The following is a 26,097-nucleotide window of genomic DNA, read 5'->3' as shown; positions in this document are numbered from 1 at the left end:
CAACTTCGTTGTTGTTTAATATTTTAATTCAATGTTTTTTTTTGTCTTTTTGTTCCCCTTCAGTGGATTTCAGTATTCAGGTCTTAAGCTCTGGCTCTTGGCCTTTTCAGCAGTCTTGTACATTTGCACTTCCGTCTGAGGTAAATTTGATTTTTCTTTGTTGGCTTATTTTGTGTTATTGTAAGTGTTTTATAAACAATAGTAAAAATTAATAAAATTATCAAGTAAATGCCAGCTTTGTGTTATTGCAGTTGGAAAGGAGTTACCAGAGGTTCACAGCATTCTATGCCAGTCGGCACAGTGGTCGGAAATTGACCTGGCTCTACCAGTTGTCTAAAGGAGAGCTAGTCACAAACTGCTTTAAGAACCGATATACTTTACAGGTGAGGTGTGAGAAATAGTTTTAAGTAACAATGACAAGTGTTGAGTATTGGCACAAAATTTATTTTGCTCTAGCTAGGAAAAAAATTCGAGTGAACTAATTTCAAAGATGTTGTAATTCCTATATTTTTCAGAATGGAGATGTTCAAATGAGGTGTCCAATGCATTTTCCTGTAGAGAAAGGAGGCTCTTAGGTTGACAGGGCATGTTACTTTTTCTTACATTTAACTAACTCTAATTATAAGACCATAGAGGGTAATTTCCAAAATTGTGATTGTCAACAGTTTGTTGGATAGAAGCCTGTTTACATACGAACAAACTATTTTCCAGAATAATGCCTATCTTCCTTTCTTTTTGAAAGTTCTTTACTTATCATGTCCATCCAATCCATCTCAATAAATAAAAGAAAAAATATCAAATTCTGGATATTTGAAATAAAAACAAAGTGGTCAAGCAGCATTGTGGAGCAAAAACAAATGGAAGATTGTTGGTATGAAATGTTGACTCTTGTTTCTTATTGTACAGATGTGGCCTAGCATGCTATTTTAGCATTTCACCTATTTCAGTAAATATATTGCTCTTTTGAATGTATTACTATTGGGCTTATTAAACTCTTTAGCCATGAATATGAACCTACTAAACCAAACGTACTGTATATCATCTGTGTTACTGTAAATATTGGTTTGCCTGCTCCATCAGTATTAGCAGGAAGTCGATCTTTTGTTAGAATACACTGATTCAGCAGTTCCTTTGGATAGTGTTTCCTAAGTAAATTTATCTGCAATTAGAAAATGAGACTTGTTGCTTTGTGTGCCATATATATCCTTCTCAAGATTTCCTTTATATTACAAATAATCCAATTAATTTCACTGGAATTTACTGACATGAAGTTTTGAACAGATTCTGGCAAAGTTCATCATTGGAAATACCATGTGGTGTGTAAGTTTTATAACTCTTGGGTTACGCAGCTATGAGTACAATTGCAGGTAAGATGCTCTTCCATAATTGAGAGCATGAAATTTGTTTGTACAAACTTTTCTCATAATCCAGTTGGAAAAGATGATGATGATAACAGAACTACATTGGCAAGGATAGCATTTGTCATCCTTTTGTGCGAGTCGTTAGTAATTTGTTTCCTGTTGACCCATGTCAATGGCAATTGAGCAAGTATAAGTCATGAATTAAGTCCTGTTGATCATTTCATCCTTGTTGATATTTACTAAGGCATTATAGAGAAAGGTGACCACAGCTAACAGTTCCTCCATAAGCACCCCTCCACCCCTGATCTAATGACTTGACCATGCTCGATTAATGAACTTATGTAACTATTTCCATCTATGATTTCTCATTGTAAAGCAAAGAATTTGTATTATGTACAGTAAAACTACATCAATTCAACATGCCGAGGCTTTCAGTGATGCTCGGCTTGCAGATTTTTCAGACTGTTGACTGTTATTCAATTACCCTATTAGTGCCCCAACACACTTTAAATCACCTTTTTTCAGATACTATGCAGTAGAATAATAAATTTCCAGTCAACAAGTGAGTACAGAAAACATGTTTCAGGTGAGTTTCAGGGGAGAACGGGAACAGGACTAGGTGAATTTCAAGGTTAGATCCCTAATGCATGAAAGGGAGTGTGGTGACCCATATACAGACTGGAATTTCTAAGTAGTTGGTGGTAGATTATTGGAATTGTGAAAGCGTGAAGTATATATGGATTCCAGCACAATCCCGGTGTTTTATTGTGAACATGTACATCCAGATTTACTCACTTGACATAAATTTTCCTATGAGTGTTTTCCTTTTTTTGTTATGGCCTTTCTGCATGGAATTCTTTTTGATTTTTCTGATAGCTCAGGTTAAGACGACATGTTATCTAGCTGTTTTATTCTCAGCAGTCCTGAATCCATCTGGGGTGCCATTTTTCTTGTTCTTAAACACTTCGGGTAGTAATTATTTTGTTAATGTCTTCTCTTATTCCTCTTCTTTCCATTCTGTCACTGATGTTAACATGTAACTAGTTAAAGAAATGACTTGCTGCAATGCTTTTATTTCTATTTCTCTTGCATTCCTAACATTGAGGCCAATCATTCAGCAGGTTATTCTGTTCCTTCACCATTTCCACTGTGATCACACAAGGAAAGAACTGAGAGACCGAATTGGCAAGGATGAAGCTTTTGCCGGAAATTGTACATGTTTCAAATTTAATCTGTCCATTTAGTAGCATATTCAAATTTAGCCAGAACAGATGTTCATCTGTTCATAGATGTTGTTTGACTTTGGTTGTTTGTGTTTTCTTGTGACTTCTATGCTTGTTTATTTATTAGACTGAAAAAGAGTCTTGGCCCAAAACGTCGACTGTTTTCTCTTTTCCACAGAAGTTGCCTGGCCTGCTGTGTTCCTCTCTCATTTTGTGTGTATTGCTTTGGATTTCCAGCATCTGCAGAATTTCTTGTGTTTGTATTTATTAGACTTGTAAACTGTTTTGGAATTGAAGCTGAAGAACGCTATAGTGGCCACATGAGGCTACTAAAGTATGAATAATAGTAGTTTCTGTTATACCTTGTGACCTTGACTGATCCACTAAAATGAACAAGGATGGTAATACAAGGGTGAATTGTGGGCTCAGCAACGGCAGTAATTTACAGGATTCGAGTAGTTAATTATATGGTTTTGATTTTGAGAGTTCAGTTTTACACTATTTTAAATAACAATTCTTGCTGAACATTCAAAGTTGTTACTGAAATGGGTTTTGCAATTTCCAATGTAAGCACTAAGGGCATGGTTGTTGAGATTTTTTATGGATAAGGCCATGAATTTAATGGGAATTAAATCTGAAATGGATCAGAGTGGATCCATGTGAAGCAAATCCTAGAGAGGTGTGTAACAAAGGGAGATGTTGGAGGAACATTACAAGATTAACTTTGAGGGTATCGGTGTAACGTTGATGACATTACAGCCTGAACTCTCCCTGTTGTTAATGACATTAAGTGTTGATTCAGTGCCTTTGGGGAGTGGGAAGTAGATTGGAGTGATGAAATGGTTCTGGAAAGTGGCAAAACTAGCTTAAGATTCCATATATTGTATTTCTCTGTTGTCATGACCGTTTTGCACAATCTTCACCCAACACCTCATAATAGGAGGTGTTTGGAATACTTATAACTTGCAGAATCCATGCAGAAAACTTGGTAATTGCTTGGTCAAATGATTTTCTGCCTGTTCTTATATGTACATGTGGTGGGTTGTCAGAGGTCTTTAGTTGTTCATTAGTTGTTCATTTGATAATTTTGGTCCTAGGGAACTTGATCAGTGAGCAAAAATCTAATCCCATCTCCCCAGCTAATCAATTTATTTGGAAAAGGACATCTGACGTAAATATCAAGGTATGACTTCTTAATGATCATTTTGGCAAAAGAGCAGGTTGAATATTATTTATTTTTCTTAACCTTTGCCATTTTTGTATGAGGTGGCCATACATTATTGACTCACTTCTTGACCCACAGCATCTGTTAAATTTTCTTTGAAAGAGTACTGTTAACCAGATTTGATCTTGACATGATCTTCCTGCATCATTATTTTTAATATTTTGAAGTTTTTTGATGTGTTGTTAGTTGAGAAGTTAAGGTATTTATATTACAGGACAAGTGGCTAAGAAATTTTAAAATCAAAAACTGTTGTAGTTTACTTGCCTTTTGAATCAGAATATTTGATAATGAATCAGTAATTAAAAAAAGCAATTGATTGAAAGAACAAGTTGATCGTGGTTAATAAGTTTGAATCAGGAACAATAGTGGGCTGAGCATTCATTATGCAATAAACTAGTGGAATGACTTTTGCATGAGAAAGATTATGAGGGTGGTATCCTAATATCACAAGAATTCTGATGATTAGAAATAGAGAAATGGTCTTACTGGTTTTATATGTGGCACTCTCAGTTTACTTGATTATCTACTCTGTAGTCTTGCCTTCAACGGACAGGATCTCGAAAGTAATGGAAGTGATTAGCGAGCACACAAAATGCTGGAAGAACTCAGCAGGAAAGACTGCATCTATGGAAAGGAATCGAGAGTTGGCGATTTGGGTCGAGATCTTTCATCAGGACTCCAGTCATGGGGGGTGGGGGGGGGGGTGGGTGGTCATGGCCCGAACTATTGACTCTTTATTCCTATTCAGATGTTCCCTGTCCATCTGTGCTCCTCCAACAGTTTGTGTGTTGCTCTGGATTTCCAGCATCTGCAGAGTGTCTTGTATTTATGAGGAGATTAAGAACTTGTTAATCAACACCTAGAAAATAGATGTCACAGCAATCTAGATTTAGTTCTGATTTCCAGTGGTGTCTCTGACTGCTTTGCATTTCCTCTGGGTGCTCTGATTTCCAATGATATAGGTTAATTGTCCCTGGTGTTGAGTGGTAGAATCTTGGTCAGTGGGGTGGGGGGTTGTGGTGGTGGACATAACAATAAAATAAGATTAGTGCAAATGGGGTTTTGATGATTGGTGAGCTGAAGAGCCTGTTTTTGTGAAATATGAATGCTGATTTGTGACGCCAATGTGTTCATTCTTTGCAACAGATCCGGATTGCTTGGTGTGTGGGATATTCAGTAGCAATTATATGGATACATAAATTAGTTGGTGTTGCCCTTTTTTGGATGGGAACCAGGCACATGTTTATACAAGTATAAGTAATTTCTGTGCTGAATCTGTGCAGTAGCATATTTATTCCCATTCGTACAATTACAAGTAATTTCTGCCCATTTTATACATGTCAACTGCCTGTCTGAAATCAATTTAAATAGACAAAGACAGATACCATGCCTATATGAAGACCACTGGGAGATGGGTACTGTACGTGACATTCGTGCTGCAGTTAAATTTTCCAGTTCTGCTTTGGCCCTTACAGAGATATCCTGAACCCATTTAAGAATTGAGTGTTTTTAAACTTCTTCCTTTAATGGAAATTTGAAGAGTAGTGTTAACCAGTGCTTACTTGTCCACAACAATAAACCCACACTAACTTTTCTATAAAGCCACTTATGGCCCAGTTACGACAATTTAGGGTTGGGAGGAAGATCAAATGACAGAACTGCAGAGGTGGCAACTCAGGACTTCTGCCAATGCTAATTGTTAAAAAATACAATAAGATGGTGCAAATCAATGTACAGGTAGAGAGATGGTGCAGATGGGGCTTTAGCTTTTTTAAGGATTGGCACTATTTTTGGGTGAGACCTATACAGATTGAATGAGGCCATAATTATTATCTCAGCAATGGGTTTTGTTGTGTTTTTAGGAGGGTTTAAACTTAGCTTGCCAGAAATAAGGAACCTTAAAATAATTCCAGAAGTGAGAAACAAAGCAGGAATAAGAAGTTACAAATGCTGTAAACAAAATAAATAGGTGGAAAAAAAACAAAGACAAAGCAGAAAATGTGATCAAAGTTCTGAAGAAGTGTTACAAGGACAAAATGAAGGTAAATTTTCCAAATGCACACAACATTCACAAGGTAAATGAATAGTATAAATCAATTTTAATTGATATGACTGATTTGTCATTAATGAACCATGGTTTCAGAGTGACCAGTAGGAATGTTCAAGGCCATTTTACATGTAGGAATAGTGAGAAATTATATTGGCTGATCGGATCAATGTGGAAAATTTGAATCACTCTGGTAGAGCTAAGAAACAGCAAAAGGCAAAAAACAACAGTAGGATCAACATGTATTAGATAACTGGAGAAATAGGGTGCATGTACACAAAACAGGTGAGATGTTAATATGTTCACAGATTGCTCAAGTCAAATTAGCAAATTTATGGGGAACATTGAGACTAGAAGACCATTTCAGATCTTATATTTTGCAGCAAAGAATAATTAAAAGAAACAGTTGAGAAGATGTCCTTTGGTAAGAATGACCAGAAAAGAGGGAATTTTATATTAAGTTTGAAAATTATGCAGTTCAGTCTGTAACTAGGCTCCTAAATCTAAATTAAGAAAACTATGGTTGTATAAGGCCGAGTTGACTCTGATTGATTGGGAAACTGTATTAAAAGATCTGATGGTGGATGCGTAAGGGCTAACATTTTAAGAAGTAAAACATGATTTGTAAAAAGATCATTTAATGCACAAAAAATCAACAGGAAAAGTGGTGCATCAGGATTGACAGAAGAAATTAAAGAACGTATTTAATCGAAAGAAGAGGCTTATAAAGTTGTTACAGCTCTAGGTGGAGCATATTGTAACTCCCAATTTTATAATAAAGGTGGAATAAGAAAGGCAAGATAAACAAAAATGAACTAGTGAGTAATAAGGAAAAGATTAGAAAGTCTGTGTTGATCCATACTGCAGATGTGTGAATTTATTATGGAAGATACAGAAATGCCACTGAAGTTAATAATTTATGTCTGTCTTTTTGAAGGAAGAAATAAAATAACACATCAGAAACTCTAGAGAACCCAGGGGTCTGGGGAGAATAAGGAAGTAAAGAAAAATTGTTAATAAAATTAACACTAGAGAAGCTGATGACATTGAAGCCAATAAATCCCAAGGATCTGATGAACCGATCCTTTAGACATCCTTGTAGACTTTTTAATCCTTACCACATTTTGAGTGGTTTTTGCGTTACTGGATATAAAACAATAGGTGGCAAAAGTTTAAGGGTAACATGAGGGGGAATTTCTTTACTCAGAGATTTAGCTGTGTGGAATGAGCTTCCAGTAGAAGTGGTAGAGGCAGGTTCGGTATTGTCATTCAAAGCAAAATTGGGTAGGTGTATGGACAGGAAAGAAATGGAGGGTTATGGGCTGAGTGCGGGTCAGTGGGATTAGGTGAGAGTAAGCGTTCGGCGCGGACTAAAAGGACCGAGATGACCTATTTCCGTGCTGTAATTGTTATATGGTTATAAAACAGAAAATACTGGAAATACTCAGCAAGGCATTTGGGGAAAGAGAAACAGTAAATGTTTCAGATCTAAAACCCTTTCTCAGAATTGGGGAAAGAGAAAACAAGTTAAATTTCCTGTAGCAAGGAAAGTGAGGGAGAGATGGGTTGAATATTGGGAGTAACCCTGATATTAAATGAGCTAATTAGCATTTGCAAGCACACTGTGCTTCTTTGTGAATGGTGTTGCTAAGAGCACAGGTCTGGGGCACGCCCAGCCAGCCAAGCTATACTAATACAAAACAAAGAAACACTGAGTCAAAATAATAAAAGAAAGAAATGGCCCTTTCAAATACAGACAGAGAGCGCATTAGTTGGAGAATACAGTATTGAGTGTGAAAGACTACACCATGGCTAGATGGCAGATGAGGTGTTCCTCAAGTTTGCCTTGGACCTTATTGTATCAGGAGGTTATAGAGAAAGGTTAAAGTGAGATACAATGACAGCTGGAAATTCAGGGTGTCCTCTGCAGCACAAATACTAGTGCTCAATCTGCATGCGTTTTCTCCACTGTAAAGGAGGTCACATTGTGAATACCAGATGCAATACCTTAGGTTAGAAGAAATGCAAATGAGTTGTTACCTCACCTGGAAGAAAAACTATAGGTCAAATGGTTACAGCCAAACAACATTTGATGGAACAGAGATTTCTCGGACATTTATACAGTTAGAAATATGGCAAGGATAAAGCCATGGTTTTGAAATCAAATATAAGAATTTTAAATTGAAGAATTGTTTAACACAGTCAGTAAACAAAATGGTTTAAGGTGAATGGGAGTAGTACATTTACAGTAGTGGAAGCTTCTTTGAGTGGTTAAGCATCAGGTAAACTGAGGCAGGATCAGAATCTAATAGTGTTTTTGAACAGAAAATAGGTGATTGTGGTTTGCATATGAGGGCTGAAATTTGATTTAATTTCAGATCGTTGAGAGGAAGTGGGATGAGTCAGTGGTTGGGAATGAAGTTTGTGATGGAAACTAAGTTGGGTGGCTGTGCTTGGCCTAGTATTTAGGTGGAAGACGTTTTCTATTTGGATGAATAATCTATATGGAGTCGTTTATTGTGGGTGACTTGAAGCTGAATGTAGTTACAAATATGTGGTAACCAACAATATGGTAAGGAATAGGAGGATATTAGGAAAAGACCCTTGAAACACCAAGGCTTTGTTTTGAGCAATTGGGAATACAAGCATTACAACCAATCCTTTGGCTGCAGGTTGTTAGCCAAGATGGAAATAGGCAATCAGCTGGTTTACGCTGCTCAGGCATTTGAGGGAAGGCTGCAGTCTAGTTATGGTGGCATAATTTGTCTCACAATCATATTAATAACAATTATGGTCATGTTCTGAAGTCATGGCAGAGGTATTAATATTGTGGGTGATTCAAACAAGGAAATCTGACAAAGAAGGAAATGAACTTGCGATGCCATACCTAGGAAAGGAAGGTGATAATTTGTGAAAATAAGGGACGTGTGACTTGCTGAGGACAGGGCTGAGATGCAGACTTTATGGAAAGAGGAGCGATAAAGCTTTGAAGAAGGGAGAACCACTAGAAATAACGGCTAATGACGAATAAATAAAGGAAAATAGGAGTTGGTGGACCATGATATTTGATCAAAATGAGCTCAGAGGGTAAGTGGGAAGATTGGAGAGAAAGTAGGGCATGATCAGCAAAAAAAAACCTGGAGTTTTTGCTCTCTGGGCAGGAGAAAGGGAACAGAGACAGCTCGTACTTTGTCCTCATTCATCTTTTGCATCTTTCTGTACTGCAGAAGATTATTCATTCTTGTTCTCTCTCTTTTGACACCACCTGCAGATGGTAGGAATCTTTCACTATTTGCCCAATTATTCAGTTACCAGTTGTTTGTGGTTTGGCAGTAAATGTTTGGCCCTAAGCCCATTTTACCATTTATCATTCTTTTTCTCCTTTCTGCTACCTCTACCATCTCCACTCTCTTTAAAATGTTGTCTACATCTATTCCCTGTTCTTCTTTTCTCACCTCTCCTTTTTCTTCCATTTGTTTTCTCAATTGTTTTCCCTTCTGAGTCAACTGCTGCAGCAAATATTTCAAACACGTAGTTTCTTTTTTTTTTCTGGAAGCCCAGAAGACATGACACAACAGTTAGTTGTATCACTACACAGCTCCAGCAACCTGCCTTCAACCCTAACTTCTTGTGCCTTCTGCATGAGTATTTATTTACTTTTTGACCGCATGGATTCAGTAGTCCGATTTCACTCACATCCCGAAGGTGTGTATGACAGTTGCTTAATTAGCTACCATAAATTTCCCCAGTTGTACATGGGTGACAGAAGAATCAGGGCTGTTGATGGGTATGGAAAAGGGAATATGATACAAGGAAATAACTGGGGAAGTGGGATTTATAGTCTCGCAGCATACCATTGACTTGATGGGCTGAATGGCTTCCTATTTTGTAAACAAAAAGAGTGAAGAAAATGTAAAGACTGAATAGGTTATTGGTAACTGTGTTATGAACTTTAAATTTGAAGTTCCTGGTCTGCAAACGCTTCCTAGTTTTTAATACACTATTTAGAATATAACATACTAAGGCACAGTACAGACTTTTCGGCCCATGACGTGTACTGAACTTTCAACCAACTCTGAGGTCAATCTAACCCTTCCTTCCTACATAGCCTTCCATTTTTCTATCATCCATCTGCCTGTCTAAGAGTTTGTTAAACACCCCTAATGCATTATCTGCCTCTACCATCACCCCAGGCAGGGAATACCAAGCACTCACCGCTCTTTTTTTAAGAAACATCCCAGCCCCCCCACACCCCACATACTTTCCTCCAATCACCTTAAAATTATGTCCCCTGGCATTAACCATTTCCAACCTGGAAAACTATCTCTAGCTATCCACTTAATCTATGCCTCTTATCACCTTGTACACCTCTATCAGGTCACCTTTTATTCTCTTTCGCTCAGCCTATTCGCGTAAGTCATGCTGTCTTATCCAGGCAGCATCCTGAAGAGCTAAGTCTCTTCTCTCTCTAAAGCTTCTTCATCCTAATTATAATGATGAGATAAGGCCTCTGTCAGTCAGGGTCGATCATGAATGTTGTATCCTAGCTGTTTAGATATGCAGGCCTGGGCAGTACAATATGGACAGCAAGCTGTTGACTGTGTAGTAAGCTCCCCCTCTCCAAGCATCTGATGAACTCGAAGGAGCAGCAGAGACTGATGCGCCTTGACACCAACAGCGTCGTAGCAGTTGCCAGTCAGCGTTGAACCCAATGCAGGACTGCCTTTGGGACTCCAGCTCTGGATTTTTGCTCGGGGTTTACTCCCGAAGCCTTCCCCATGAGTGGATAGAACCGCAAGGCAGCGGAGGTTTGAGAACAGAGTTTTCCTTCTAGATGAGCTGCCAACCATGGCTGACGAGCAACCAAAGAGACTGGTTTTAAGGTGCTAGTAACTTGCCTTTACCCCTTCTGCTGTCAGTAGAAATGGTTCCTCTGTGCTTAGTAGCTGAACCATATGTGAAGGCCAGGAACTGGACTTGGTTGTCAGAAGCTATTTGAGTTGCACACCCTTAGGAGCATGTAATAAGTAGTGGGAATTTGTCCCCATTATGACTCCCAGCTACAATAACCTTAGGGAACCCATAATGACGTGACCAGAATTGAACACAATATTGCAAGTGTAACCAGGGTTTTTATGGAGCTGCAACATATCCATGTGACTCTTGAAATCATTCTCCTGACTAATAAAAGCCAACACACCGTATGTCTTCTTAACCACCTTTTCAACCATGGCAACTTTGAGGAATTGATGGACGTGAACCCTAATACTGTTCATCTACACTGCTAAGAATCATGCCTTAAACCCTGTATTCTGCCTTCAAATTCAACCTTCCGAAGTGAATCACTTCACACTTCTTCGGGTTGAACTCCATCTGCCATTCACTATCTGGCTCTGCATCCTGTCACTGTCATGTTATAACCTACAACAACCTGCTACATTATCCACAACTCCAGCAATCTTGTCTCATCTAACCCATATTTCCACTTCCCCATCTGTTATTTATAAAAATCACAAAGGACAGGTCCCAGAACAGATTCCTGCAGAACACTGACTTCCAGGCAAAATACACTCCATCTACAACCTCCTGTGGACAAGCCAAATTTGAATCCACGCAGTCAAGATTCCCTGGATCTCATGCCTCCTGACTTTCTGAACGAACCTATACAAGTGCTCCCTAAACAATGCCCACATTTCCATTGATCATTTCCGAGTCCATCTGTTTTCAATTTACGCAAGTGCCCGTCTAATAGCCTCATTATTTGCCCTCCCCTAATTAAATACTTTCCCATACTGTTCTTTTCCCTTCGAAAGCTATGGTAAAGGTTAGGGTGTTATAGTCTTTGTCTCTGAAATGCTAGCGCACCAAGATATCTAGCACCTGACATGCTTCTGCCCTTTCCTTCCGATTCCCATCCCCTGCTAAACTAGTTCAAACTCTCTCCAATGGCTCTAGTAAACCTGCCTGCAAGGATTCAGCTGCAACCCTTTTTTTTTTTTACAGGTCATGGCTTCCCTAGTAGACATCCCAATGATACACATATGTGAAACCCAGCCCCTGCACTAGTTCCCCCAATCACACATTCTTCTTCCAAATCATCCTATTCTTACCCGCACTGGTACATAGCACTGGAAACAATCCAGAGACGTCCACCCTGAGGTCTTGCTTTTCAGCTTCCTATCTAGCTCTCTATATTCTCTCTTTAGGACCTCTTCCCTTTTCCTACCTATGTTGTTACCAGTATGTATCATGATTTCTGGCTGCTCATCCTCCCCCTTTAGAATGCTATGGACCCACTAGCAGATGTTGCTGACTCTGGCATCTGGGAGGAAACTTAACATCCAGGTGTATCCCGTCCACAGAATCTCCTGTTTGCTGCCCTATCTATTGAATCCCCTTTCACTGCTGCATTGCTTCTCTCCCTTTCCCTTCTGAACCACAATGCCAGAGACCAAGTTGCTGTGGCTTTCCCTGGTAGGTCATTCTTCCCAACAGTATTCAAAGTGGATATACCTGTTACTGAGGGGAATGGCCACAGAAGTACAAGCTTAACAGCTCTGCCAATCTCAAGAGTGCCAAATGACCCGAGTGGCTGCACTCGCTTTTTCAAAACTTGTACTCAAAATCCACAAGCCAACAGTTTTGCCAGTCACAAGGGCACCAAATTACTTTCTTGCTGAGTTGCTTATTTTGAAATCCTGGAATTAACACTTCATTTCAAACTGTTGGTTTGAATTTTAAGTCTCTGTAGAACTTCTAAATGCGTAGTTTTGCCAGAAATATTACAACTAGAAGGATAATTCTAAGTTTGGTACAGCTTATTTCTTTTGATACATTGTGAATTTTTATTTGTTTTGTTCAGTCAACTGAACACTGGTTTTACAACAGTTCAATGCTTTTGAATTAATTTATAACAATCATTTTTTATAAAGTTTGAGAAGATTCCAAATATAGTGTTAAAGTTTTGAAATGTGGGAAGAAGGATGTGGGACATTAATAATACATGTTATCATGCTATTGGCAAGGCAGTTACTTTTCTGGAGCTTCAAAATAAATCCTCAGGATTGAATTTACTTTTGTATTCAAAGGCATCCACATTCCAGATGGCAATCCTACTTCAGTATAACACAGAGGATGCCTATACTGTTCAACAGTTGACAGACAGCACTCAGATCAAAATGGTGAGAAGACATTTGATACCTTTTGAATAATGTCAGTAGATAGTTATACTGGTAATCTACTGTGGTAATCAGTTGTGAAATTTGAAGTTTTTTTTTAGTTTAGCTGGTTTTTATCTGCTTCATTTTGTTGACTACTGGAGACAGTATCTTCAACTTTGAAATTTTGTTTATACTTTGAAAATCTTGATTTCAGGACATACTGGTGCAGGTTTTACAGATACTCTTGAAGTCCAAACTACTGGTAAGTGCTGATTAGTTATTTTTAGATCAGATATTAAACAATAAGCTACATGGCTCACCTTAATCACCTATTTTTTTTAAACTTAGGTTTTGGAAGATGAAAATGCAAATGTAGATGAAGTGGAAATGAAGCCTGACACATTAATCAAACTGTACTTGGGGTATAAAAAGTAAGTTCAAAGTTAAAGTAAATTTATTACCAAAGTACATATATGTCACCGTATACAATGCTGAGATTTGTTTTCTTGCGAGCGTACTCAATAAATACATAACCGTGATTGAATCAGTGAAAGGCCACACAAATAAGGCAGACAACCAGTGTGGGTCAGTGGTGGGAAGGGCTTTCCCCATGATGGACTGGGCCTTATCTGCTACTTTTTGCAGGATTTTCTTTTTGACGGGCAATGATGTTTCCAGACAAGGCTGTGATGCAACCAGTCAGTATATTCTCCATCATACATCTATAGAAGTTACCGGTAGTCACAGTTTTAGATGTAACTTTCATTGTAAGTGATAAAGAAGTTGTGAGAATTAGTGCTATTGAGCTTTTCTTTGGGTATACTATTTCCTAAACTGAACTGTTTCTTATAGTAAAAAGCTGAGAGTAAACATTAACGTGCCAATGAAGACTGAACAAAAGCAAGAACAGGAGACCACACACAAAAACATTGAAGAAGATAGGAAGTTGTTGATTCAGGTAGGTCCTTTGTAATAAAAAAAAAGTGATCTGTGCATTTTGTTTTCTTAGCTATTTTGTAATCAGCCAATTTAGCAACAGTCATTTGGTTTTAAAATGTTCTATGGTTTCTTGAAAATGCTTAGTTATGAATGATTTAGACAAATTATGGAAATGCCTTCACTGTTAGGGCAAGCTAATGATTGGATACAAATGCAGACAGAGCAAAGAGTTAAGTTGTACCACAGAGGCAAAATTCAAACGTGCATAGGATTTGGAATAAGGTGGACAAACTCGTGGTGCAATTAGATTAGTCGGTATAACATTGTGAGCATCACTGAGTTGTGGCTGAAAGAAGGCCATAGTTGGGAACTTGACAACAAAAGGTATACTTTGTATTGAAAGGACAGGCAGGAAGGCATAGGTGGTGATGTGGCTTTGTTGGAAAGAGATGGAATTGCATCTTTAGAAAGAGGTGACATAGGGTCAATGAATGTTGAATCTTTGTGGGTGGAGTTAAAAAACTGCAAGGGTATAAAAAACCATTATGGGAATCATATATAGGCCTCAAAATAGTAGGCAAGATGTGGGGTTGAGATTGCAAAGGGAGCTGGAAACGGCATGTATAAGGGTAATGACACAATTGTAATGGTGGACTTCAGTATGCAAGGAGACTGGGTGTTGGATCGCAAAAGAGGGAATTTGTTGAATGCCTATGAGATGGCTTTTTAGAGCAGCTTGTGCTTCAGCCTACTCAGAGAAAAGCTATGTTAGATTGGATGTTGTTTAATAACTCAGATCATAAAGGAACCTTTAGGAGGCAGTGATCTTATTGTGAATGAATTCATGCTGCAACTTGAGAGGGAGAAGCAGAAGTCAGATGTATTAGTACTGCAGTGGAATAAAGGGAATTACAGAGGCATGAGAGAGGAGCTTGCCCATCTGGATTGGAGGGGTTACTGGTGGTGACGATGGCAGAGCAGTGATAGCTAAAGTTTCTGGGAATAGTTCACAAGGCACAGGATAGATATGTCTCACAGAGGAAGAAGTTCTCAAATGGCAGGGGTAGGCAACTGTGACTGACAAAGGAAGTTAGGACTGCATAAAAGCCAAGGAAGGCATATATATGGTAGCAAAAGTAAGTGGGAAGTTGGATGACTGTGAGGCTTTTAAAATCCAACTAAAGGAAGCTGTAAGAGGGAAAAGATGAAATATGAGGGCAGACTAGCCGGTAATATAAAGCAGGATACCAAAAGATTTTTCAGTTATATAAAGAGTGAAAGGGAGTTGAGAGTTGATACTGAACCACTGGAAATGCTGCTGGTGAGATAGTAATGGGGGACAAAGAAATGGCAGATAAACTTGGAATGGCTATTTTTCATCTTTCTTCACTTTGGAAAATACTAGCAGTGTGCTAGAGGTCCGTGAGTGTTGGGGAGCAGGAGTGAATGCCATTGCTATTACAAAGGAAAAAGTGCTCGGCAAACTGAAAGGCCTTAAGTTGGATAAGTCACCTGGACCAGATGGATTGCATCCCAGAGTCCTGAGAGAGGCTGCTGAAGAGATAACAGATGCCTTGGTCATGATCTTTCAAGAATCATTTGATTCTGGCATGGTCCTGGAGGACTGGAAGATTGCAAATATCACTCCACAGTTTAAGAAGGGAGGAAGGCAAAAGAAAGGAAGTTATCGGCCAGTTAGCCTAATCTTTGTGGTGGGTAAGTGTTGGAGTCTATTATTGAGGATGAGGTTTTGGGGTACTTGGAGACTAATGATAAAATAAGTCAAAATCAGGGTGGTTTCTGTAAAGGGAAATCTTGAGTGACAAATCTGTTATAGTTCTTCAAGGAAGTAATAAGCAGGGTAGACAAAAGAGAGGCAGTGGATGTCATTTTCCTGGATTTTCAGAAGGCATTTGATAAGGTGCCACATGTGAGGGTGCTTAACAAGATAAGATCTTATGGTATTACAGGAAAGATATTGGTGAGTGGAATGACTGACAAGCAGGAGGCACGAATGGGAATAAAATGGGCCTTTCTGGTTGGCTCCAATGACTAGTGGGTGTTCCTCAGAGTTCAGTATTGGGACTGCTACTTTTCACATTGTCAATGATTTAGATAATAGAATTGATGGCTTTGCAAATAACATGAAGATAGGCGGAGGGGTAGGGTAGTGCCGAGGAAGCAATGTGATTGCAGCAGGACTTAGACAAATTGGAAGAATGGACAAAAAAATGGCAGATGGAATGCAATGTTGGGAAATGTATGATTATGCATTTTGGTAAAAGAAACAATAGTGCGGACTGTTATCTAAAGGGCGAGAAGGTCCAAACATCAGAGGTGCAGAGGGACTTGGGAGTCCTTGTGCAAGACTCCCGGAAGATTAATTCACAGGTTGAGTCTATGGTAAAGAACACAAATGCAATGTTGGTATTTATTTCAAGTTGAATAGAATATAAAAGCAAGGAGATAATACTGAGCCTCTATATGCACTAGTCAAGCCACACTTGGAGCATTGTCAACCGTTTTGGGCCACATATCTGAGAAAGGATGTGTTGACATTGGGGAGAGTCGAGAGGAGGTTCACGAGGATGATTCCAGGAATGAAGGGATTAACATATGAGGAGTGTTTGGTAGCTTTGGGCCTGTACTCACTGAAATTTAGAAGAATGCATGGGGATCTCATTGAAACCTACTGAATGTTGAAAGGACTAGATAGGCTGGATGTGGAGAGAATGTTTCCTGTGGTGGGGCTATCCAGTACTAGAGGACACAATCTCAAATTTAAGGGGTGACATTTTAGAACAGAAGTAAGGATGAATTTCTTTAGCCAGAGAGCGGTGAATCTGTGGAATGCTCTGCCACAGGCTGCAGTGGAGGCCAAGTCCATGGGTATTTTTAAAGCAGAAGTTGATAGTTTTCTGATTGGTCAGGGCATCAAAGGATATGGGGAGAAGGCAGGTGTATGGGGTTGAGTGGTATCCGGGATCAGCCATGATGGAATGGTGGAGCAGACTCAGAAGGGCTGAATGGCATAACTCTGCTCCTATGTCTTATGGTCTTATGGTTAGCTGTTGTCCGGATCAAACCATTAATCCCAGACTGGATCTTCAATCTTTTTTCCCTTTTGTGTGGTGGTGGTTGTACAAATTTTGTGCCTCCCATTATTCACATTCCATAAATTTTAGCTCTTCCAAAACCAAGTATCTGAATGAGCATTTGAATTTCAAGACTTGGTAGGCTATAAAGCAAGTACTGGTAAATGGAATAGTGTATAGTTGCAAGAAAAAGTCTGTAAACCCTTTGTAATTGCCTGGTTTTCTGCATTAATTGCTCATAAAATGGGGTCTGATCTTCTTCTAAGTCACAATAATAGACAAATACAATCTGCCTAAACAAATAACACACTTAACAATTGTACTTTATATGTCTTTATTGTTTAATCATTCACAGTCCATACTGGAGAAAGTATGTAGACCCTTGTATTTAATAACTGGTAGAACCTCCATTTGCGGCAGTAAACTCCACTAAATGTTTCCTGTAGCTGCTGGTCAGACCTGACCAACAGCAAGGAGGAATTTTAGACCATTCCTCCATACAAAACTGCTTCATTTCATCAATATTTCTGTGATTCCTTGTATGAACAGCCCTCTTCAGGTCATGCCACAGCATCTCAGTTGGGTTAATGTCCAGACTCTGACTTGGCCATTACAAAACACAAATTTTCTTCATTTTAAACCATTCAGTTGTTGATTTACTTTTGTGTTTTGCTTGATCGCCTTGTTGCATCCTTCAACTTCTATTAAGCTTCAGATGACGGCACGCTACACTGACATTTATCTGTAAAATGTTGTGATACTATTTTGAATTCATTGTTCCCTCAACAATATTAAGCTGTCCAAGCCCTGAGGCAACAAAGCAGCCCCAAACCATGATGCCCCTTCCACCATGCTTCAGAGTTGGGGTGAGGTTTTGGTGTTACGTTTTGCCCTTTTTCCTCCAAACATAATGGTGCACATTTTTGCCAAAAAGTTCAACTTTGGTCTCATCTGTCCACAGAACATTGTCTCAGAAACGTTGTGGAGCATCCAGGTGGTCTTTTGCAAACTTGAGATGTGCAGTAATGTTTATTTTTTGGAGAGCAATGTTTCTTCTGTGGTGTCTATCCATGAACACCATTCTTGTTCAGTTTTTTTTTCTTATAGTGGACACATGAACAGAGACTGTGGCAAGTTCTGGAGATCTCTGCAGGTCTTTTGCTGTTACCCTTGGGTTCTTTTTCACCTCCTTCAGCATTGCACATTGTGCTCTTGGTGATCTTTGCAAGATGCCCATTCCTAGGGAGAGTGCTGAATTTCCTCCATTAGTAGACATTTTCTCTTACTGTGGACTGATGTACACTTGCGTCTTTAGAAATGCTTTTTTAGCTTTTCCCAGCTTCATGCAACACTGCAATTCTTCTAAGGTCCTCTGAAAGCTGTTTTTTTTTGGAGACATGGTGGACATAATCAGATCTTTCTCAAGAAGATCAGTCTCTGTCAGTAACCTGACTTTGTGTGTCTTTTTATAGGGCAGGGCACCTCTACAACCCACACTTCCAATCTCATCTCATTGATTGGAACACCTGACTCCAAATAGCTTTTGTAGAAGGCATTATCCCAGAGGTTCACTTTTTTTTGAAACTAGACTGTGATTACTGAAATGGTGTACTCAATATTGATGAGAATTAGAATTGTTTTCATCATTAAGCAGTTTGTTTGTCTATTGTTGTAACTTAGATGAAAATCAGACCACATTTTATATGTGATTAAGCAGAAAACCAGATAATTGCAAAGAATTCACAAATTTTTCTTGCGACTGAAGTTTATTGTCATTTAATTACATATATGTATATAACATATAACCATATAATGTATATTGAAACAAGACAATGTTTCTCCGAACCAGGGTGTAAAGCACAGTAGTACTCATAACACACGATAACTTATGAAGGCAAGGATAAAATCTACAGATGAATCACACATAAATAAACTAAAGTGCATTAATTTTACATATTATAAGGTATGGAACAGATGAACCAGTAACACTTCAAATATAATGTGGCAGGGAGTTCAGAAGCCTTAACGGCCTGGTGGGGAAAAATACAGTTTCTCATCCTGACTGTCTTTGTTTTTATGCATTGCAGTCTCCTGCCTGATGGTTGAAAGTCAAAGAGGATGCTGGCTGGGTGGGTGGGATCCTTAATAATGCTAAGGGCCCTGTGTATGAAATGCTCCTGAACAATGTCCGCAATACACCTATGATCCTCCGAGCTGTTCTCAGTCCTTTGTAGGGACTTCTGGTCTGATGCTTAACTGCTCCCATACCACGTGGAGATGTAACTTGTCAGTGTGTCTCAATGGTGCTCTTGTAAATCACAGTTAAATGGGTTTTTCTTTCTCTGCTAGCCCTGTTTACTATTTTTCTGCTAACTTACATCAAGTCTCCCTTGCTAATCCTCTTTGGCTCTTGGTCTTACATTGCTTCCATTTTAAAATTCTCATTCTTTTTTCTAAATCCTTCATGTCCTTAGCCCTCACGAGTGAATCTGTAGATGCTGGAAATAAATAAAAACACAAAATGCTGGCAGAACTCAGCAGGTCAGACAGCATCTATGGGAGGAGGTAGTGATGACGTTTCAGGCCGAAACCCTTCATCAGGAGTGTATGTCATTTTCCTGGATTTTCGGAAGGCATTTGATAAGGTGCCACATGTGAGGGACTCCTGATGAAGGGTTTTGGCCCAGAACGTCGTCACTACCTCCTCCCATAGATGCTGTCTGGCCTGCTGAGTTCTGCCAGCATTTTATGTCCTTAGCCCTATTTCCTTTCACTATGAAACTCTCAGAATTCCGTGCTTTACTTCTGGTCTAGCACACTTCTTCCATTTTAATTTGTCCACTGCTGGCTGTTCTACCTCTTCTCTGGAATTCCTTCCCAGTCTTTCTGTTGAATTTTAAGGGAATCAAGGGATATAGAGTTGGTGCAGAAAAGCACTCCTGAGCACTTTATCAAGTGACGGAGCAGGCATATTTAGTTGAATGGCCTATTCTTGCTTCTGTTCTTTGACATTCCTTAAAATGTACTAAACCTTCATGCATCTAATCTGATTTCTTAAACCTTGTTGTAAGGTTGCATGCAAAATCTTGGTTATATAGTGAAATCTGTTGTAGAATTTTGAATCTTAAGTTTTCGTACAGGAAAAAAGCGGAGATTTTGTTAAACTTTTTTAAAATATCTAGAATCTATATATAGCTTTTCAGGCTATCTTTAGGGACAAAAAATGTTTTTGAGTGTAGCACGAAAGCCTTCTGTAACATATACAGATAAAAGAAAAAAAGCATGGGATTCAAAGCCTTCATCAGACCACACCTAGAATATCAGCTACAATTCTGGCTGACTCATCTAAAACCATACTTAGATGTGACACAATTTACTGGTTTAATTCCTGTGATTAACGTGCTGACTTATAGAGACTTAATAAATGCCCTTTATTCTCTGGAATTCAGAAGGAATGAGGTGATCTTTTTGAAATGTATGGAAGTATCAGTGAGGTTGATGAGGGGAAAGTATTAGTGGGTTTGTTTGCTCTAATGAATGTAGGCTGCATGGGCCTCAACTCCAGATAAAGGATTGTCCATTTAGGGGTGAAGTGTGCACTGTATGAATCATTGCAATTTAAAGAGCTCTGAATGTTTGTTGGAGTTAATTGGGTCATTCATTACAAAGCCAGTAACACTGTGGCAAAAGTCCTCTTTCTATGCTATACCATCATACACTTCCAATTTGCTCCAATGCATCTCGCTTGGAACAAGCAGTGTTAATCCCTTTCCTTGATCTCCTTGCTATCCCCAAGGCTGCAATTGTACGAATAATGAAGATGAGAAAAGTTTTGAAACATCAGCAGCTACTGGCAGAAGTTCTGAACCAACTATCCTCCAGGTTTAAACCCAGAGTCCCTGTCATTAAGGTATGTTCATCAAATATTTACATATCATCCAATCTGATCCAATAAAATCTGGCATTAAAAGTATGCATATTGGGGGATATGCAAAGATGTCACTTGGAAGGAAGTTATTTATGACTTTCATAAATTCTTTTGGAAAAAAAATGGAGTTCATTTAGCTTTATCTTTCCTGGTATGTTTTCAGTCAGTGTCTAGTTATTCCTTGTGCCTTGAGATTTTAAATGGCATTATTGGAATTGTACAATAAATAATGATGAATTAGATCATATAGATACATTGTATCCTGGGCTGATGAAAGGATCCCACTCACTGTATTAAGCCTTATATCTGTTACAATATTTTGCAAATTTTATGTTTAGTTGATTATTCCCGATGAAGTAATTTCAAAATAAGATCATGAACTGGTCAGTGCTTGCAGTTGAGGGATATTGTAAATTTACGATGCTGACACACAAAAGAATTTGGAGCAGAAAACCAGAAAATCAGTTTAGAGAAAAATGTTTTTTTGAATTCCAAAAATAAATTAAATCAAAGCAAGTAAAACTCAGAAACAGCAGATGTGGAAAGTCCAGAAAAGAAGCAAAAATGCTGAAAACAGTCAGCGGATCCACAGTAATCCCTGGAAAGAGAAACAGTTAACATTTCAGGTTTATGTCCTTGAGTTATACTGTACAAGTGTCTATCTTGGCTTTAATTAGGACAACACATGCAACATCTTCATTCTCTCCACTTGAACTACTGAGTAAAATCTGTTCATTCATTGACTTATAAAAATTTGGCTGAATTTTTATTGCTCTCCAAGGAACTGCCTGTTTTACTTGTTTTGTTTTAATTTTATGCCTGCTTTTTTATCTTTAACATTTTGCAACACTTTTATATTATCCTGTTATCAAAGTGACAATCTGGTGTTAAGGCAGTGATAATTAAATGTGGAATATTTTGGACAATATTAAAGGAATGGAGCTCAGCAACTTTGAAATGAAGCAAACTTGTCCTTTGAAATTTTTGAGCAATATATGCTATTTGGTCAATCGAGTCTTCTTATAGCAAAGGTTCGTATTAAATTTCCTTTTAGATTTTGTTCAAAACCACATGCTATACTTGAAATTGATTTTCCTGTTACTGAGTACATAGAAGGGAGATGCCACATCAGCTATGGATCCGACTTTTGGAGGCTGCTGTGATTTTTGTTATTTTTATTGTCAGGAACTGCAGTTTGCATGAGTTATTGGGCTAATAGATTTGCACAACATAAAACAAGAAATTGAAGGGAAAAATAATTTGAATGTCACAGTATGTTTAAAAAAAATCAAAATTTATATAGGTATTAAAGGCCAGTGTCTTCCAGTTGTTCCCAGTAGACCAATGCTCTTGGAACAATGAAATGTTAGTTCAGATTTAATTAAGTATATGCAGCGTAAATGGGTCCTGTAAGACTAAGTTAAGTTACATTAACAAATAAAATCATCACAAGCAATTCATTTTGAAAAGTTTCTGTGTACTGTTCTCCTTTAATTGTACAGCTTTGAATTTTAAATTTAGATTTATATCTGATGTAGACTTAAACATAATTTGTCATTTACTGATTTTTTTGCTGTTAGAACATTACACCAGCATTGAGATTTTATGCATGATTTTGAGGCACACTTGTTTCTTGGTCACACTTGATGCATTGCTTCTACATACTTTACAAATGTAAAAAGTTTTCAGTCACATCTTATTTTCTTAACTAAGATCAATTTTTACCTGTAGTTTTTTCCCCACAATAGACTATAAACAGGTTTACCTTTATTTATGTCCCTTTTTTACATGGGGAAAATGAAACACCATGGGGCACCCGCATGGGTCCCAGTTATGCCTGCCTTTTTGTTGGCTTTGTGGAACAGTTCATGTTCCAAGTCTGTACGGGTATCTGTCCCCCTCTTTTCCTTGGCTACATTGACGACTGCATTGGCACTGCCTCCTGCACGCATGCTGAGCTCGTTGACTTCATTAACTTTGCCTCCAACTTTCACCCTGCCCTCAAATTTACCTGGTCCATTTCCGACACCTCCCTCCCCTTTCTTGATCTTTCTGTCTCCATCTCTGGAGACGGCCTATCTACTGATATCTACTATAAACCTACAGACTCTCACAGCTACCTGGACTATTCCTCTTCCCACCCTGTCTCTTGCAAAAAGGCTATCCCCTTCTCACAATTCCTCCGTCTCCGCCGCATCTGCTCTCAGGATGAGGCTTTTCATTCCAGGACGAAGGAGATGTCTTCCTTTTTTAAACAAAGGGGCTTTCCTTCGTCCACCATCAACTCTGCTCTCAAACGCATCTCTCCTATTTCCTGCACATCTGTCCTCACCCCATCCGCGCGGTTCCCCTTGTCCTCACCTACCACCCCACCAGCCTCCAGGTCCAACATATAATTCTCCGTAACTTCCGCCACCTCCAACGGGATCTCACTACCAAGCACATCTTTCCCTCCACCCCTCTTTCTGCTTTCCGCAGGGATCGCTCCCTACGCGACTCCCTTGTCCACTCGTCTCCCCCATCCCTTCCCACCGATCTCCTTCCTGGCACTTATCCTTGTAAGCGGAACAAGTGCTACACCTGCCCTTACACTTCCTCCCTCACCACCATTCAGGGCCCCAGACAGTCCTTCCAGGTGAGGTGACACTTCACCTGTGAGTCGGCTGGTGTGGTATACTGCGTTTGGTGCTCCCGGTGTGGCCTTTTATATATTGGTGAGACCCGATGCAGACTGGGAGACCGTTTCGCTGAACACCTACGCTCGGTCTGCCAGAGAAAGCAGGATCTCCCAGTGGCCACACATTTTAATTCCACGTCCCATTCCCATTCTGATATGTCTATCCATGGCCTCCTCTACTGTCAAGATGAATCCACACTCAGGTTGGAGGAACAACACCTTATATACCGGGGTAGCCTCCAACCTGATGGCACGAACATTGACTTCTCTAACTTCCGTTAATGCCCCTCCTCCCCTTCTTACCCCATCCCTGACATATTTAGTTGTTTGTTTTTTTCTCTCTCTCTCTGCCCATCACCCTGCCTGTTCTCCACCTCTCTCTGGTGCTCCCCTCTCCCCTATTCTTTCTCCCGAGGCCTCCCGTCCCATGATCCTTTCCCTTCTCCAGCTCTGTATCACTTTCACCAATCACCTTTCCAGCTCTTAGCTTCATCCCACCCCCTCTGGTCTTCTATCATTTTGCATTTTCCCCCTCCCCCCACTACTTTCAAATCTCTTAGTATCCCTCCTTTCAGTTAGTCCTGACGAATGGTCTCGGCCCGAAACGTCGACAGCGCTTCTCCCTATAGATGCTGCCTGGCCTGCTGTGTTCCACCAGTATTTTGTGTGTGTTGCACCAATATGAATACAAGTTTTCCATCTTAGTGAATTGTCACCCAGAGTCTGAAGTACCAACTATGGTAGTACAATAGCCTTTAGATCTGGTCTTAACCATGATTATTGAATCAAATTAATGGCTGAGCTATAAAATGCAACATTTGAGTATTCCAGTGAAGTTTGGACATTTGATGATTTAGCCAATTAAACAACTTCAGAAAGCCATGAGATTGAGTAAGCAATTATGTTTTAAGGTATATTTTGCAAATATTTTCACTTTATGCACCTGTGGTAAATGTATTATCACTTCATGCAAATAATAGTGTTCACCGTTGTTCATTAAGCTGATTAAATTTAGAATCCTGCCATGACAATAGTGAAATTTCTTCCCAAGCCCTCTACCACCTGCAAGGTTAAGGGCAGTAAAGATATATGAAAGCACTATCTCCATGTCACAAGCTGTGCTGATTTTTACAATTAACAGCAATCTTTCATCTTCACATGAACTGCAGGGTCTTAAGGTGACTTACAACCATTTTCAAAGGCCAGCCATGTCTACATCTTACTACTAATTAAATGGACAGTACACTTGCATTTTTATACTTTCATTTATAAAATCTTAACTGGAATTGAACTAAAAAAACTCCATTTGTCTTTTTGCTGCTTAGTTGTGAACTGTTGCTTTATTTCAAAATGTTAATTAGTCCAAATTTGCCTTTTTAAATTTACTTAAGTTGTATTGGATTTGTTTTAAAAAAAATTAAATTAACATGTTGGGTTAAAATCTGCATGTTTCTATTGTCATGTGCTTGTTTTCTTTTGCAGAAATGCATCGACATTCTGATAGAAAAGGAGTATTTGGAGCGTGTGGATGGGGAGAAGGACACTTACAGTTATTTGGCTTAAATATTGTGTCTGAATAAAAACTTCATTCCTAAGACATACAGGCTGAAATACAGAGAATGCTACTAGTTTTGTGATAAAGATGGGAATGTAAAGGATTGCATTCTTGAACTCCATTGCAGCTTATCTGCTGCCTGCTGGGCCTCCCTTCAACTGAGAGGAAACACTAGCCAGTCATATTTACTTTACCCAACTGTTCTCAGGATTGCTGCATTTCACTATGTAAATATCAGAAATAACCCCTAACCTTAATTTAGCAAGTGAGAAAGGAATTGAACCTTCTACGTAGGGGTTGCATGCTACTGCCTATCTGCATTAAAAAAATTTACTTCAGCTATACATGGCCACTACTGCTCTGAAAATACCAGGCAGCAGGACAAACTAATTTATGAATGCAATGTTGGCAGCACTTTCCAAAAGCATACTAGTGGATTTGAACAAGCCCTTTAGAAAACGTGTAATCTGCATTATCTGCTACAAGAGAAACCATTTGTATAGTGTGGTTCATTTTTTAAATGTGTGATAAATAAAAATTTAATGATTTCTGTAACAGTTGTGATTTGGTACAGTTTGATCAGTTTAAAAGTTGCTAGTTATTAACCATTCATTGCAAGGATCAAATCTGATTGAATATCTATTTATCTGCTTTCAAAACTATCCAGCTAAAATGACACTAATGTTATAATGGACTGTTTAAAATATAAGATATTCACTATGCATCAGACTTTAATAGAAATGACCACTAATTTAGTTACATAGAACTTTTGGAGCATAAACTAAGGATAAGTTTCCTTTGTCTACTTTTTGTACACATCCTAGTAATTATCCTCTTTCCATCTGTTTTGTAACTTGCATAGCTATATCATTTTGTTGCATCTGTGA

At 38.8% G+C, this 26,097-nt stretch overlaps 1 protein-coding gene across 1 annotated transcript in view; it reads left to right on the top strand.

Moving 5' to 3' along the window:
• The window catches only part of cul1b (cullin 1b), a 101,076-nt gene extending 75,311 nt beyond the window's left edge, over positions 1-25,765 (top strand). Inside the window, exons 15-22 of the mRNA XM_073054372.1 lie at positions 64-140; positions 252-383; positions 12,945-13,037; positions 13,231-13,278; positions 13,365-13,447; positions 13,869-13,974; positions 20,847-20,960; positions 25,138-25,765. Coding sequence (XP_072910473.1) covers positions 64-140; positions 252-383; positions 12,945-13,037; positions 13,231-13,278; positions 13,365-13,447; positions 13,869-13,974; positions 20,847-20,960; positions 25,138-25,218 — 734 coding nt within the window. The 3' untranslated portion in view covers positions 25,219-25,765. The remainder of the gene's footprint in view (positions 1-63; positions 141-251; positions 384-12,944; positions 13,038-13,230; positions 13,279-13,364; positions 13,448-13,868; positions 13,975-20,846; positions 20,961-25,137) is intronic.
• The last annotated feature ends 332 nt before the right edge of the window (positions 25,766-26,097 follow it).

Source organism: Hemitrygon akajei, chromosome 8 (assembly GCF_048418815.1).
Source record: "Hemitrygon akajei chromosome 8, sHemAka1.3, whole genome shotgun sequence".
NCBI lineage: Eukaryota > Metazoa > Chordata > Chondrichthyes > Myliobatiformes > Dasyatidae > Hemitrygon > Hemitrygon akajei.
Note: the sequence above shows the minus strand (reverse complement) of the source record. Positions and strands in the feature narration are given on the sequence as shown.